Raw genomic sequence first — 16624 nt, 5'->3', positions numbered from 1 at the left:
AGGAATGATAAAAATCTGTAGGAACTTTCCAGTTACTCTTCACATTTCTGTATAAAATGGCTGGTTTTGAGTTGAGGCTGCGATACTTAAGTAAATACCTCATAACAGAAAGGCAAGAAATGCCTTTCATTTCTGTTGTGAAATGGAGAGCCAGAGGAGCTGGTGTAACTTCTGGATTCTGGACACTTTCTCTACTCCGGAGGAGGACCTTTTGTCTTAAGCATTGTTTTTCTCTCCTCCACACCTCTCCTGGGCCACACACCTGAAAAATCAGGAGCACGTTCTTGCATTATCCCTAGTTTACTGGTTTTGGCTGGGATAGAGGTGAATTTCTTCATAGTAGCTGGTGTGGGGCTGTGGTTTGGATTTGTGACCAAAACAGTGCTGATTGATTGCACAGGGTTGGTTTAGTCATTGCTGAGCAGTGCTTGGCCAGAACCAAGGGCTGTTCTGCTTCTCGCCCCACCCCACCAGCGAGGAGGCTGGGGGGGCACAAGGAGTCGGGGGGGGACACAGCCGGGACAGCTGACCCCGACTGACCCCAGGGACATCCCACACCAGAGGACGTCATGCTCGGCAATAACATCTGGGGGAAGAAGAAGGAAGGGGGGACGTTGGGAGTGATGGTGTTTGTCTTCCCAAGGGAGCGTTGGGCGTGCTGGAGCCCTGCTGTCCTGGAGATGGCTGAACTCCTGCCTGCCCGTGGGAAGGGGGGAGTGAATTCCCTGATTTGCTTTGCTTGCATGCGCCATTTTTGCTTTCCCTGTTAAATTGTCTTCATCTCAACGCACGAGTTTTCTCACTTTTACCCTTCCGATTCTCTCCCCCATCCCACTGTGTGGGTGAGCGAGCGGCTGCGTGGGGCTGAGCTGCCTACAAAGAGACCTGTGTACATGTTGGTTTTCAGGTAGTATTTTGTAAAGTACTTTGAGATGTTTAGGTGGAAGATGTGTGGCACTAATTTGCAGGAAAATTGCAAGCAGAAAAGTGCACCACCATATCTCTCATAATTAATGTCTTCAAAAAGATTTCAAAGCATTTTATGTCTTGCATCATTTATTGCAAGCCCCTGGATTTTAATTTCATTTTGAGAAAGTAAGTATTACAGTTAGATCACCACTAAGACATGTATCATTATAATTCTGTATTCCTCTTATAGGAACCCATGCTATTCATCTTTCTAATAACTGTAAAAAAATTCCTCTTGAAATTTCCCTTTCTCCATTTTAACCATTTTGCTTGCAAGTTGACCCTCAAAGCCTTCTTGCCTTGCCACACTTGCAGTTGTTATCATTGTAATATTTTGCAGTATAACCATTCGTTTCAGCATTTGCACTTATAGGTAATTCCAGTGGGATATTTTTTATTGATGAATATAGTGAACTATATAAACAGCGTATGTAAATAAAAGCAGTTTGTTTGGAATTTTTAATATTAATAAATAAACTGTTGGTTTGAGTTTAGAATTTAAAGCTTAGTCATATCTTCTGTTTTTTACACAGGTGATAGATGTGAAGTAAATATAGATGAATGTATGTCTACTCCTTGCCTCAACAATGGAAGTTGCATTGATGACATCAGTTCCTATAAGTGCTACTGTAGGAGAGGTTTTATTGGAACAAACTGCGAGATAAATGTTAATGAATGCTTGCCAGATCCCTGTCTTCATGGAAGGTGGCTATTTTTATTTAACTATGATTATCTCCAAGATAATGTACCTAACTAGCAGTATTTAAGATTTAATGATATGGGAAGGTTGATAAATACATTTTTAATTATGTACTTCCATAAAGTAAGAGTACAAGCACACTTAAAGATGACAGATGTTGTCTGCTTAAGCTAATGTAATATACTGTTACATTATCTCAGTTTCTCTTTCATTTTTGCTCATTAGCATAAACCAGTTTTCAGTACATGTGGATTAATTAGAGTTTAATATACTTAAAAGCGAATCTTTAGCTGTTACATGCCAACAGGTTGAAATGGGAAGACGTATTTTAATATGACAGTCAGTATCCTTATAAAACCTCTCAGCACCCATAATACACACATTTGAAACCTGTTTTTAAAAGTAATTAAAAGTGCCATGGATTTCAGGAGGTTACATCAGACCACTATTTTGAAATGCATGGAACGATACTACTAGTGCTGAATCTAGAATTACATAGCTTCATCTGAGTAACACTGTTTTGTATTTCAGATGTATAGATCTCATTGATGGATATCAATGCTCTTGTGAATCAGGATGGACCAGCTCAAGATGTGAGATAAATATTAATGTATGTCTTCAAATTTTATTTTAATTATGGGGGAAAGGGTAATATGCCGCTTGAAACTCATTTTTATTTAAGTAACTTCGGAATAGGTTAGTTTATTGAAAATGCATGACAGAAACTCAGTTGTTTCAAATCCATTCTGAAAAGCTCATTATTTGTTACTTACATGAAACTGCGTTAAAAAAGACCATTGAGAAAATGTCTAAAGAACTTTAAAGGTGAAGTGTGAATGATAAATCTGAAAAGCTACAGCAAACTAAGCCAACATTACCTGAAAGTCATTTATCCCTCAGTTCAGCATGGATAACATAACTACCTAATTTGCTTGCGAGCCCCATTTGCTGTAGCTTAACTGTATATTTGAATAGTAAACCTCAAGGTGCAATGTTCTGAAAGCAGGCATGACTCGTGTTTAAAATTTCAAAATCCACGTGATTGTAGAATTCTATGACATAAAACCGTGGCATACAAAATACTTTGCCCATTTCCACCTCTTAAGTTGAAGAACATTTTTGCTTGGGAATGGCTGTGGATAAGAACACATCTGTATATGCGAGTCTGTGCCATGGAGATTCCCATGGTCAGCAAACCAACTTGTAGAAGGTGGCTACATCTGGTGTATCAATTACAATATTGGCCACGCTTTGGGGAAAGTATTGAATTGGTTTAGTCTTTTTCAGATTTTGTGCCAAACAGAGTTTAATCAGATCTGGGGATATGATCCTTTTAAATGTATTCGTTCTCATGGGAGAGTCTGGCATGAGATCTGCCTCCATTTGGGCTATCTGGCTTCTAATATTGTGCTTCTGAATCGTCAAAAACACATTCCAAAATGTTATCCAAACTTCTTTTTAGCTTATGTATGCATGTAGGGACCTTGCATGATTTTTTTTATATATAGCTAGAAGTACTAGATAGCTAAAAATACCTCATATTACATAAGGGAAGTATGGTCTGTAACTTTACTGTTGAAAATGCATGACAGTCTCACACAAGGAGTAGATCTAGCTGGAATATTACCTTCCAACTTCCTTTACAGAAAGAAGAAAGTCAGAAAATAAGTGATTTAGCTCAACAGAGTGCACATCATGGTATGATCTTGCAAATCTGTGTGATTATCAGCTGTTGCCAATGCTAATGCAGAATACCCTTGGGTAGTATTTTCTCTAGCAACATCCATGATTTACACTTTCCTCCATTTTAAGAGAATGAGAGATTAAATGACCTGTAGACAACTGCATAAAATCATATTCAAAGATAACCACATTTCATGCTGAGGTATTTGAAAATGCATAGATTAGAAATTCATAGAAAGAAACAATATACATTTGACAGATAAGTCTGTCAGAGTGATAGCTTCATTTTTTGATATCCATTCTATTTGCATGCAATGTGATCCCCAGATTAGACTGTGCTGCAGGTGTCATATTTTTAAAGGCTCTAACACTGCTTTCGTCCTGCTCAGACATATATCATGCCTATACAAGTCTTACAGTGATCAACAAGGCTTTCTGACTGTCTAGGGGTGTGCACATCTGTATAATCATGGTAGGCTCATGCTCTATAATTGATTTGCTCTAGATTAACATCAGCCAGTTCCTTTGTTTAAAAAAATAATCCGGAGTTAAGCCAGGTAAATATACTTCAATATTTTCTTCACTTGAGGATACATTTCTTTGTATTAAGGTTTATGCAACTGCATTGGGGGTAGGTGCCAAGGTTTTGTTTAGAGGGGGGGACTGCAAGGGTGGTCTCTGTGAGAAGAGGCCAGGGGCTGCCCTGTGCTGGATGCAGCCCATTCTAGTTGGCTCCGATGGACCCGCTGCTGGACACAGCTGAGCCCCTCACCCAAGAGGGTGGCACCTCTCTGGAAACATATTGAAGAATGGTTGAAAAATGCTGCCCAGCAGAGAGGAGTGAGGGGAAAAAAGGGTGAGCACCAGCCCTGCAGACCCCCAGGTCAGTGCAGAAGGAGGGCAGGAGGTGCTCCAGGCGCCGGAGCAGAGATTGCCCTGCAGCCCGTGGGGAAGACAATGGTGGAGCCGGTGTTTACCTGTATTCCATGGAGAGGACCATGCCAGGGCAGACCCCCGTGCTGCAGCCCATGGAGGACCCCACGCCGCAGCATGTGGGTACGCCCCAAAAGAACTGCAGCCCATGGAGCGCCCACACAGGAGCAGGCTCCGGGCAGGACCTGTGGCCCGTGGAGAGGACCCACGCTGGAATAGGGGAAAAGTGTGAGGAGGAAGGAGCAGCAGGGAGGAGCTGTTACAAACTGGCTGCAACCCCCATTTCCCACCCGCCCCGCACTGCTCAGGGTAAAAGGAGGAGGTAGAAGGGTTGGGATTGGAGGAGCAAAGTTGAGCCTGGGAAGAAACGGGTAGTGGTTTTAGGTTTTGTCTTTGTTTCTCACTGTCCAAAAATCTATTTCGAGTTGGCAGTAACTTAAATTAATTTTCCCCAAGTCAAGTCTGTTTTGCCTGTGACAGTGATTGGTAAGTGATCTCTCTGTCCTTATCAACCCATGACCTTTGTCAGCTTAGTTTCTTCTTTTGTCCTCTTGAGGAGGGAGAGTGCGAGTGGCTGGGTGGGTATTGCACGGCCGTGCAAGGTCAGCAGCTAGGCTGATTCAAATAACCAGTTTAAAAAGAAAATATATTTATGTGTATATATATAATTCCCTAGACATATTTGGATTTTTTTTTTTACTTTTCATCTTGGATTTTTTCATCCTCTACATGTGTTGCAATATAGTTTGCAAGAAAATACACTTCAGGACTGTCTCAGGTTGTCTAATACTTTAGGAAAAAAAAAGCACTTCCTGTCTTTATGGATATATCCTATAACTTTTGCATATCTAATATGGAGTGTGGATGTTGGAACTTCCCTATCTACTACAGTTTTCACTGCTTTTTAATTTATGGATTTCATCCAAAAAGAAGTAAGAAATAATAGATGTCCTGTATGAATTAGTTGCAATACACGATTTCCTTTGACATTTGTGTATTTTTCAAATTGTAAGATGAATGTATATAACTGAAAATCGATCTTTTCTCTCCGATATAGGTAAACATAGATTGCTAATATGGTCAGTAATAGTAATTATGGTTAGTAATACATATTATTTCTTATGGGGTTTTTTTGTTTGTTTGTTTGTTGGTTGTTTTTTTTTTTGGCTATGACTGATGAGAAGTCATTGGCAGTTGTGCTTCTTCCAGGTTCAGCTAAGGCTGTCTCATGCTGTCAAAAAGGAAGCAAAAAGCATTTTGAGTCTTCACACAGGAGGATATTCAGCTTGTTGGTGCTTCTGCTTGTATCTGATAGAAAGCTGTGATCAGACTGCATCCTAGAATTATTTTGTCTGGTTTTACTGATCTTTTCTCTCTGTTTTCATAAAAGACAGAAACAAGGGGGCAATCAGGAAAACCAACTAATTTTCTACACAAAGGCACCACAGCTGATGCACACGTGGAGTCAGAGAACAATATCCTGCTAGTCCAAGCAAATAAGCAATTATTCACCAGGACTTGCCAGATTGCACAAAAGATAGGAGACTTGACAGCCATATAATTATCTGTGATTTGATTGGGAAGAACAGTAGGATTCTGCTTGCCTAACTTGAGGTGTCTTTGTGAAAGCTAGTTGTCTATACACTTATTATAGTCAGTGGAAATATGGTGAATATTCAGTGAGATCTGCAGAGCTGCTCAGCTGATTTTGAAATGGGCATCTGCATTTCATGAGTGAGTCTAGACTGCACTGATGGTGTTGACTGGGTCTTAGTGGGCTATAATAGGTAAGCCAGAGAGTAGCAATCCCTCCCCAGAATTCTCTCTCTAGATGTGTAGCATGCAGGTGTATGGCAAACATTGGCGAACGAATAAAGAGCCTCAGCTGAGCTGGATGCTCTTGTTTGTGCCTGTGTGGGACTTCTTCACACTCTTGAGTATTTTTACCTATTGCTAACTAGTTTAAAGAGGGTTGAGTAATGTCTGTAGTTTCTTGAAAGAAGCAAAACTAACGTAAACTTAAAAAAAATAATGTAGTTTATGCTCAAGATGCAGGTAGGTAAATCTAATAGTGGGAGGAGAGGGAGATACCCACTTTATTTTGCAAAGCACAACATCTGTGATTATCCACCCATGGGACAATTTCAGTGTGTGTAATATTTCAGGGACCTCCTGTCTCTGAGATAGTAAGTTTACTTTAAGTAGGATTGACTGAATTGGAGATTCTGTTAAATGGAGAAGTAATAGAAAAATAGAGAATAGGAATTGGAGACATAAAGAAATGGATGAGACCTAAAAGTATGTTGCAGAGCAGTCTCACCTCCGAAGTGGTAGGCCCTCTGAGGACGTTCCACTGATAGGTATATTTCTGATCTCCGACATTAGAAAAGCCTATCAAGTGATACCGCAGTATGCTCTTGCGTCAAGGATGCTCTAGCAACAGAGTGTATGTTAAAAAACAGGATTATTCAGTTGTTAGGTACATGGGTAACTGGATTTATGACCTCAAAGAAGCCTTGGATACAGAGTAACCTGCTTTGTATCTGGAAAGATAGCAGATCTCTATAGACATCACTTCAGTGTACTGGAAGGGAGCCGATAATTGTGACCGGTGTTGATAACCAGTAATGGAGGAAAGTTTAGGAAGGATGTTCTTGAGGTTGTAAGTTCAGGCTGGGCAGGAAACTGAGGTCTAGGACATGCACCTAGCTTTCTTTGAAAGACTGCCAGTTCCACATGAGACCTGAGAGGCAGACAGAGATTCAGCCCCAGTACATAAGTAATATGCTCGTATAGACAAAAGCAGTTCAAATGCATTTGAAAACGGAAAACCTTGTGAAATTGGAGGAACCTGTACAAGAATGGATTGCACCTTTATCATCATGGAACCAGGCTGTTGAATGAAAATTAAAATGTTTGTAGGGGAAATGCTGACAGGTCTAGAAGGGCACTATTTAAGAATGATAGAACTTAAAATCTGAACATGACTAATGTTCAGTGTGCCTCTGAAAAGACCGGCATCTGGCTCAAGAGGTGTTAATGACAGAGATGATGTCTATTAGTGACTATAATACAGCTAGGTTTATGACTGTAGCATGAGAGAGCATGCCAAATAAATCCAGCAGATAGACATTCAATTTCAGGAAAGGAAACGATGTAAAAATGAGGCACACTGTCAAGTAACGTAAGAGGAGCAAGCCAAAACCACAAGAAACTTAGAAGCAGACTAGGGGCTATTAACAAATGATACGTTAAAAGCCCAGGTAGAATGTGTGCCACAATTCAAGAACACAGAGTGGTCCAAAGCCCCTGAATGGCTTAAGGAGGAAACTTAAGGCTGTCAGGGAAAAATTGGCATTTTAACAAACGGAAAACTTGTGCACATGTGAAGAACAGAAAAGTTCGTAAAACACACAGGTTCAAATGTTGGGAGGAAGTTCAAAAAGCTAAAACGCAAATTGAAAAGTGCCTTGTAAAGGATGCTCTGCCTTTTAAAAAGCTCTTCAAATCTATCAAAACCAGGAAGCCAGGTAGGGAACTGGTGGGATTGCTTGATGGCTAAAGTGTAAAATGGGCACTCAGAGGGGGTGAGGTCATAGCAAGAGAAGCTCAGGGAATTCTTTGCATTTGAGGAATGCCAGAAGGACCTCACAAAATGGAGAGAGTGAAAAGGTCGAGGATAAGCTTCAGTGTAAGATAATAATCTAGGGAAAAATAGCCTAATACTTACCTACAGCTGAATTCAGAACTGTCAGTTACAGCTCAGGAAAGACTTGGAGCAATCATTGACAGTTCTCTGAAATCATTGTATTCTCAGTGTGCAGTCACAGTGCAGAATAGGAAAAAAAACACTGGGCATGATCAGGAAGAGTATGGGGAACAAGGCAGAGGGCATGATTTCACTGCTTTGTAAAGCCGGAGTGGGCTTACATCTTGGGTACTGTGCACAGTTCTGGACCTTGCATCTCAAGGGAGATGTAGTAGAGTTAGAGAAGCTACAGAGGGCAACAGAAATAATATTAATTGAATAGTTGCCTTGTAAGGAGAGATTTAAATGGCTGGAACTATTCTGTTTGAAGAGGAGAAAGCTGAGGGGAATGTAATTAATGTTTAGAAATGACAGTGGTAGATAAACGTAAATGGAAAATTTCGCCACTGAATTCTGTAGTTAAAGAACTGGGTGGACATGATGAAAATAATCGGAGAAACATTTGGAAGAAATAAAAGTACTTTGTTTCACAGGAAGCAAAGAACCTCTAGAACTTGCTGCCACAGAAGGCTGGGGAGGCAGGTAGTCTCTTAGCAGGTTCAGAAAAATTAGGCAAGTCATGGAGAACAGGTCCATAAATGAATGATAAATGAACCAGTCAGGGAAGTAGTGTTTTTCATGTCTGATTAGACAGTTCTGCTTGCTGGGAGGATGCATGGGACATAGACTGTAGAAAGTGGCAAAGTGCATGTGATTTTCCTGAAGTGGTTTTCTCTCCGCCACTATTATAGACAGACTACTGGGGCAGATGGAGCACTGGTCTGATCCAGGATGTTCCTGCTGTGTATTGTTGTCTAAGAAATAGGTTTATTTTTATTATCTTCCTCTTCTCCTTGTGTCCATATTCCAGAATTTCAAAGCAAAATATTTTTGTCCTTTTGAACTCATTCTGAATTGAATGATGTTGGATAGAACCAACATTCTGAAATACAGAAATACGTTTTCCCAGTTCATGCCACAAAATGTTGTATGTGTATTTAATCCACCAAATGAAAAAGCTCCAGAAAGTTAATAATTAAGCAATATGGATACATGATTATATTAACAAAAAATTCACAGAAAAACCAGAGTAATAATTTTACTGGCTACAAAAGTATACTTCATTTATAGTTTTGTTAAACATAAAATAGGAATAGGCATCTGGAGTATTCAGATCAATTCTTGACTTAAATCTCAGACTTTTACTGGTAGCAATACTATTCAAATTTAGCCCAAAGTAAGAGTGCACTTCAGACTCCCACATGAATGGAAAAGTCCATAACTTGGCGAACCACACAGTTTAAACGAAGTGCTATTTTAAACATAGCAAAGGAAGCCTGGGCCTTTTGGTCTCTTAATAGCAGTTGTAATTACATCAGATGGTTGCGCTCATGATAAATTCAACTGTGGTAAAATATCTTTGAAAGGAACTGAAATGCGTATACATAGTTTCTGACTAATGCACTGAACCATGGCTGTTTTGCATAACTATGAAAAAAACCTAAAACATTAAATTATACATTTCCTATGAAGTAGTAGTATAAATTTAGACTTTTTTTTGAAATCTAGATTCAGGGTGCATTAAAAACCATATGCATTCTGTATTTTGTATGTACAAAAGCTTGCTTTAACACATGAATTAGTTTCTAAAGCATTTATTTACAGCATTGATTTCCTTTCTGCCTACTTTTTTTTTTATTCTAATCCAAACCCTTAACCACATGGCCCTTGTTTATCACAAAAACTTCTGCTTTTAACCTGAGAATAATTTTGCCCTCAGTCCTGTCATTAAATGACTGGAAACATGAGTCTTGAAAGCATCTTTCTTTTGTTGTGCAGTATCTATCTTTGAATTCCTTTCTTATCTCTTCCTTTTCAGCTCTTATCAAATTGAAATTTTAAAGCTCTGTTTGGTTCTATCTTCTACAGGTCAAACTTCCACCTGAAATCCAGTTTTCTCACAAATAATTAGGATGCTTGCTTCTGCTCCCTGAATTGATGTTTAAGGCCACTACCTTTTCAGGCTTCAAGTCTTCCTTTACAGTTAATCACTTAATAGTTGTCTACAAAGAAATCAAACAGCAAATTGTACTTCGGGCTTTATAAGTTTTCAGAGGAAATTAGACCATATAATGCACCACATACATATAAGTATGTCAAAAGATAGATTTGTAAATAGCTTACGTATATTGCCCCCTCCCTGGCAGTGTTCAAAACCAGGCTGGATGGGGCTCTGAGCAACCTGGTCTAGTGGAAGGTGTCCCTGCCCATGGCAGGGGGGTTGGAACTAGGTGATCTTTAAGGTCCCTTCCAACCCATTCTGATTCTGCCATTCTGTGATTTACGGTAGACTTTTTTCCCCTTCATAGTGGATTTGCATGAGTTAGTTATGTTCAGTATTAGTCTGCTCTGTAATTACCTTTTTGATATAAAGCACAACTTCACTTAAATAAAAATATATCTATCATCACAAATTTTTTTTTGCCTTGAATCTCTTTTATAGAAATAGATTTTGAAGTGTTATTAGAAATATTTTTTTATTGCTACTCAGGAGGACTTCGAAGAAGGACTAATGAAAAATAGTCCTTTCTGTAGGAGAAGGAAAAAAAACCCCTAAGTTCTAAAAGGCACTTCCAGATTTTGTTTTAAGAAACAGCATTGAACTTACATATTATTTGGAAAAATAGTGGATTTTCTCTGTTTTTATTAATTTGCTAAAATGTGTCCCCTCATAATTATTTCAAGCTATGGATTGTGACTTTGGAAATGATATGATGTGATATGTAGAAAACTGGGATTTCTTAGGCAGATTGACCTCACTTCCAAAGGCAAATGTGAGTGTGGACCCACAGGTGTGGATAAGAGAGCGGTATGCCTTGAGCAAGTGCTGTGCCTTTCTAGTCCAGTTGCTACAGTCCAGATTAGAGAAGAATTACCTGCTGGCAGAACCAGTGGACTGTGCCATGCCAGGTGCGGTCTCTCAAGGGACAGTCATCCCCTTCCTAGTACAAACAAGATTTACTACAACATGGCATTCAGAAAGCAATAAATAATAAATTATTTTCTTCAGTAAATGTAGTGGATCTTGGTTTGCATTGTTTGAACTAAGGATTCTTAACAAAACCTGCCCTTAAATAGTTGTGTAACTAGAAATCTTAATATCCTTTCACTTTCTTGGCTTGACTTCTAAATTGTCTTGCTATGCTAAGAAAATCAGTGCGGACTTAAATGTACTGTAACAATAATTTAGTAAAAATAAAGCCAGAAAATCACCACTCTGTTCTGCTGTCACAAGTCCGTATATTCCTTTCATTTAAAGCTCCATGGAAGCTAATACTTGTTTTTAACTTATGTTTGCTTGAAGCATATGTTTTAGAGATACATTTAGTCTTTATTTTAAAACATAAGGAGGTGGAAGATCAACTGCTTTTGACAGTTTTACAGTGGCTGACTCTCAGTAGTAAAGTTGGACCTTATCTCTAGCTGGATATGTCTGGATTTGTGAAAATAACTGTGCACTGCCATGCTTCCCCCCCCCCACCCCCCCGCGGTGATAAACTAAACCTAAGAACACCCATAGAGCCATCAAGAGTTCTGGAACTTCTTATAGCAAAGAACTCGCATTGATTTTTGCTTTTAATAGGTAGAAAAAGACCTGTGCTCCATGAATTTGTCTAATCATTTTTAACTCATATATATTATTTATGTTTTCAGCAGTATCATGTGAAAATGAGATATATGATGTAGTAATGTTTTTGGGAAAAAATTCTATCCTAAACATTCTGTTGAGTGTAATTTTCCTTAGACTTAGCTTACTGTAAAGCATTTTATCTAGTAACTAAATCATTTTATGTTCTCAGTTTTTTGACATCCTTTATAATAAACAGATTCTAGAACTTGGCACAATATTTCAGTTTCCCCTAGCCATAAAATGAGGAATAACCACCTGTCTAAGTCACAGTTCTCCTCTCTGAAGACTTAAGGATAACATTAGCAATTTTTTCCATAGCATTGCAGTGGGAGTTCGTGTTGATAGCTTGTCCATGGTAACTTTCATATCTTTTCCAAGGTCATTGCCTGTTAACAACACATAAACTCAAAGGGTTCCCTGTTAGGTCAAAACGGGAAAAGTTTACGTTTCACAGGGGAAAAAAAAAAGACTCAGGAAAAAAAAGCCTACTTAAAAAAGGAGCCCTCATGCTTTAGTCTAAGGAGATCAGATATAAGAAAAGTCCAGGATATTTGGATGAGAATAAGGTGCGTCAGATTGGCGAAGTGAAAAGTTGATAAAAACTCTACACAAATAATCACAATTGTATAATTGCTATTTTGTTAAATCATTTCATTTATGTATAAGGGAGCTTATTGAAGCGGTCTGTGTTTTAAAAGATGAGCTGGGAAGGGGAGTATTGGTATGCTATAAAGTGTGAGTACTGGGCATCATTTGCAGATGCGATGATGTTTAACGAATGAGCAGAGCACCCCGACTGAAGTTAATAAGGGGCACTGTCATGGTTTAAACCCAGCCAGCAACTAAGCACCAGGCAGCTGCTCACTTGCTCCTTCCGCACCCCAGTAGGATGGGGAAGAGAATCAAAACCAAGTGGGCTTCTCCAGGGGAATCTCTGGTGGAGACTGCCTGGAGCACCACCTCCCCCTCCCTCTGCTCCCACCTTTGTGTCTGCAGGGCTGCTTTCCACACTTTTTCCTCGCTCCTCTCTCCGATGCTTTGCTGCATAATGGTTTTCACTCTTTCTCACCCAGGTTTTCCCCCCGTTGGCTGCGGGGCCGAGCCGTGCCCGGCGGTGGGCGGGTTGGAGCTGGCTGTGTCCAGCACGGGGCAGCCCTGGACCCTCCTCCCGGAGGTCATCTCTGCGGCCCCCCCTCTAAACAAAACCTTGCCACGTAAAGCTATTTTAACAGCGTTGCACCAGAGAGATGCCTGAATTATGTCAGTTGCTTTTCTTAAGGGTAGCTGTCTGCAAGGCCTGGAATAGCATGTGGCCACGAGGGCAGGCTGAGGGCGAGTTGGAGGAGCTGGCACACAGAGCCGGCACGCTGCTGCAGCGCCAGGAGAGCCTCCTGCCTCCTCTTCACACCCCAGTGAGCTGAAGAGGCACAGTCAAAGGATGAGGTTTTCTGTGTCCTCAGAGGAGACTAAAATGAAAGTATTGCTCGAAAGAAAGAAGTCTGAGAGAATAATAAAAAAAGAGTGCTTGCTGTTTCTAGAAACTCCTGAGGAATCAAACAAAAAAGTCAGAGACAAAAGCTGTCGCTGTCACTGTTACTGCCCCTCAGTGTTTCAGTGTTATGACTGCTCAGTGGTACCTGGAGATCTCAGCACTTTCTCTGCTTTCTAAACGGAATATTTTTGCCGAGAACTCCAACAAGGAACTGAAAGTAATTTTGTGATTTTTGGGGGGGAGTTTCAGTTTGGTATTTTGTCACATGGGGTTTTTGTTTGGCTTTTTTAATCATTCATTGCTAGCAAATTGTTAGTTGAAGTGACACAAAGTTGTAATAGGAGTAAATGTTGTAAAGAAGTACTTGATCTATGCACATAGATTTCATCTTGGAGTAAGTGACGCTGCACTTAGATGTGTCAGCAGTTCTGTTCAGGAATTGCTAGCTGCATGAACTACTCCTGATCCTAGTACATTCATACTCACTTCTTCACCTTCCATTGAAACTTTTTCATGTGTTTCTTGTCAGATGTCAATATTAAAATTATGAAGTCCCACTTTGGAGATCTTTTTATGCTACCAATGCATTCAGTCACCTTGCAAGTACTCTTATCTGTCAAAAGGAAATACTGATTTCTGCCTACTTTGTTGAATACACTGGTGTCCGCTGTGGCATTTGGTGTCTTAAGGCGATGCATCGTGGTTACCTTCTCACTATTACTGCACAAAGCCATTTAAAACAGAGTTGATGTCACACTAACAAAGGACAAATTTCTGTAGACAGTTGCTCCTGCTTCCACAAGCATTATCAATTCAACTTGAAATAAATATGTTTAGAAAACAACGTTCTAAAAAGCCTTATCAAAAGGGCTTGTGCAGAAAATAACTATGTATTATTAATTCTTAAAGACAGATTCCTTTTGAACCTATCCTATTCTTATTTCTTTTATCTAGCTAGATTTTAAAACTTTCACTCAGACTTCGATGATTTGTTTGTTCCTTCTAAGTATCAGTGCTGACTTAAGAACTTCCCATGTCCTCATCTTCAGATAGTTCACCCCTCCATAAATAGTTTCCAAGTTACACCTGCATAACCGATTATGCATCGGGTGCTGAGAAAAAAATTAGAGAACTAGCTTTTAAAAACATGTAAAAAAGATTTCTTTGGTCTGTCTTTGTTGTTGTTTTCTTTTTTTTAACATGTATTTTAATCTATTATTCTGACACAATTAAGAGGACAAGGCAGCGTGATTTGGGGTGAGGAAATAGCAGGGGGTAGAGGAAGGAATTGACAACAAACAATTGACAACATAAGCCAGAACAGTGCCTGAAACATGGATAATCTAAAACCGCTGGCGATTCCCGAGTAATTTTCTTCCCCTTTGATTTCACTAGGAAATGGAAGTCAAATTAATTTAGGGCTTCAGGACTGGATTGCTGATCAAGATCAGAGTGTACGTTTCTGTTCTGTACTATAACCTACAGATTTCTAGTTGCCATAAAGGTGCTAACTTTAGGAATAGTGTGAGTGTATGAGTGTATAGTGATGGTAACAGAGCTTCCCTTTTGCTCACAACATTGTATACCTCCTTTCCCCCAGAAATGGGATTGAGGAGAGAAGAGGAAAAAGAAAAATGAAACAGAGAAACTGGCCTCATGATGAATGAGGTATTGCAAAATATGTTTCTTTTCTGCTACTGCAAACATTTGATTCTAATGGCAAAAAATTGCAATGACCAATATTTTTCTGCGGATGAACAGCATTCAGTCTATTAGCTTGAGTTATTTGTTACCATTTAAACTTGGTATTTATTCTCTGTATCTGCCAAGCAAATACTGTAGATTTCTAAGGGACAAAGCCTGGGTTGCTCTCAGTGACTGCAGGAGTGCAGGAGTTTTTTACTCAAACAGGTTATTTGTAAAATTTTGGAAGGATTACTGTAAGATTAAGTCTTTGTCATTGAATCTTAAAAATTATGCATTTTAAAATTCCAGATCAAAATAGCATTTCAGATTTAGTAAAGGTTAAAAGGGCCCATTGAAAATAAGAAGGTACAAAATGAAATATAAATAAGTAAGCAATTGTGACACTTCTATATATCAAGAAATTTGTGTTTTGGAAAAACTAAAATGACCCATCTTTGTGGATATTATTTTTGTAATGTTCAGGTTTCTTAGCTATTCAAAGGCAATTTTCCTCTGACAGGATCTTACCACTTCTAGGTGAGAAAATGTTAAGTAATACCTTATTAGGTTGTGAACTGGGCACCTGAGGTGCCCACAAAAGTCTTTTTTTCCCTACTGTACTGGAGAAGAGGGAGAATGTTTCTAGAACTGTTGAGTCCCTGCAACTGTTGCTCTGATTTGGGAACTGTTTCGTTAAGGGTCATAGTTAAGATTCAATCTCCCTTTATAAAAAGGAAAACAAAACTGAAATAGCATTGGTGGTTAGGTGAGCTTGTCTTCAGGGAATCAGGGTAGTTGGGAATTTTCTGCAAAGCCAGCTATTCCCTAATGCCAAGCTGTAAAGTCAGTCTCTGGTAGGATCTAAGATAAGCAGGATTTGGTCACAGCTCTGTTGCAACTTGGGTTTGCCATCTAATGTCCTTGTTCTTTCAGACTACGAATTACAGCATTTGGTGGTAGTGTGGTAGCTCACCTACTTTGGGATAAAGTTATTATTTGTGGCATTTTTAACATAGTTGTATGTCTGTTCACTGAAACAATTTTCTTGCCTGAGTTACGAACAGTGCAGATTAGCACTTCTCTGGTAACAGAGTATACTCTGGTTTTTTGCAAGTCTAATGCTGAACTTTGAACTGCAGCGCATCAAAATATACTGGAAAGTTATAGGTGTTATTTCTTTCCTGCAAACTGTCTGGTTTTTATGTTACTGTAAAAAATAATGACTATGAGTAGTTTTGTAAAATTTTACAAAAACAATGCATGCCATAGAAGAAAATAAAAAGTATTTACATTGTTTGCAATGTGATATGACTGTGATGGCATATTGAGCCAAAGCTGTGAACATTTGTCTAAGCTTTGAACTTACCCTTAGTTACTTTGATGATTTTGATATATTTTGAATTTTAACTTTTGAATTATAATTAGGTAAAAATTTGATCCATTAATAGATAGATTTTTAATTTATTCTGCTAATGAGCAAAGCTGTAAAAGCAGAAGTAGTAGAGATGCATACAAGTGAATAAGAATTAAGACAACTGGACAAGGGAAGTTACTGGAATAGAAAAAAAGCCAGAAAGTTGGAACTGTGAATTGAGATTCTTTTATAAGCAAGACTAAGAAGACTTAGGTTTGCCTACAACAAATGTTATTAATTTAGCAAAAGACTACTTCTAGAACCTAGACACAGGATTTTTGGCAGTCTGTAGAACTATCCCTATCATC

General features: G+C 39.1%; 1 protein-coding gene across 1 annotated transcript in view; it reads left to right on the top strand.

Annotated features, from left to right (window-relative positions):
• Positions 1-16624, top strand: part of EYS (eyes shut homolog) — an 810501-nt gene that overhangs the window by 366937 nt on the left and 426940 nt on the right. The window contains exons 27-28 of the mRNA XM_075046421.1: positions 1503-1674; positions 2201-2279. Coding sequence (XP_074902522.1) covers positions 1503-1674; positions 2201-2279 — 251 coding nt within the window. The remainder of the gene's footprint in view (positions 1-1502; positions 1675-2200; positions 2280-16624) is intronic.

Source organism: Buteo buteo, chromosome 15 (genome assembly GCF_964188355.1).
Source record: "Buteo buteo chromosome 15, bButBut1.hap1.1, whole genome shotgun sequence".
NCBI classification, from domain to species: domain Eukaryota; kingdom Metazoa; phylum Chordata; class Aves; order Accipitriformes; family Accipitridae; genus Buteo; species Buteo buteo.
This window is presented reverse-complemented; position numbering and strand designations above follow the sequence as displayed.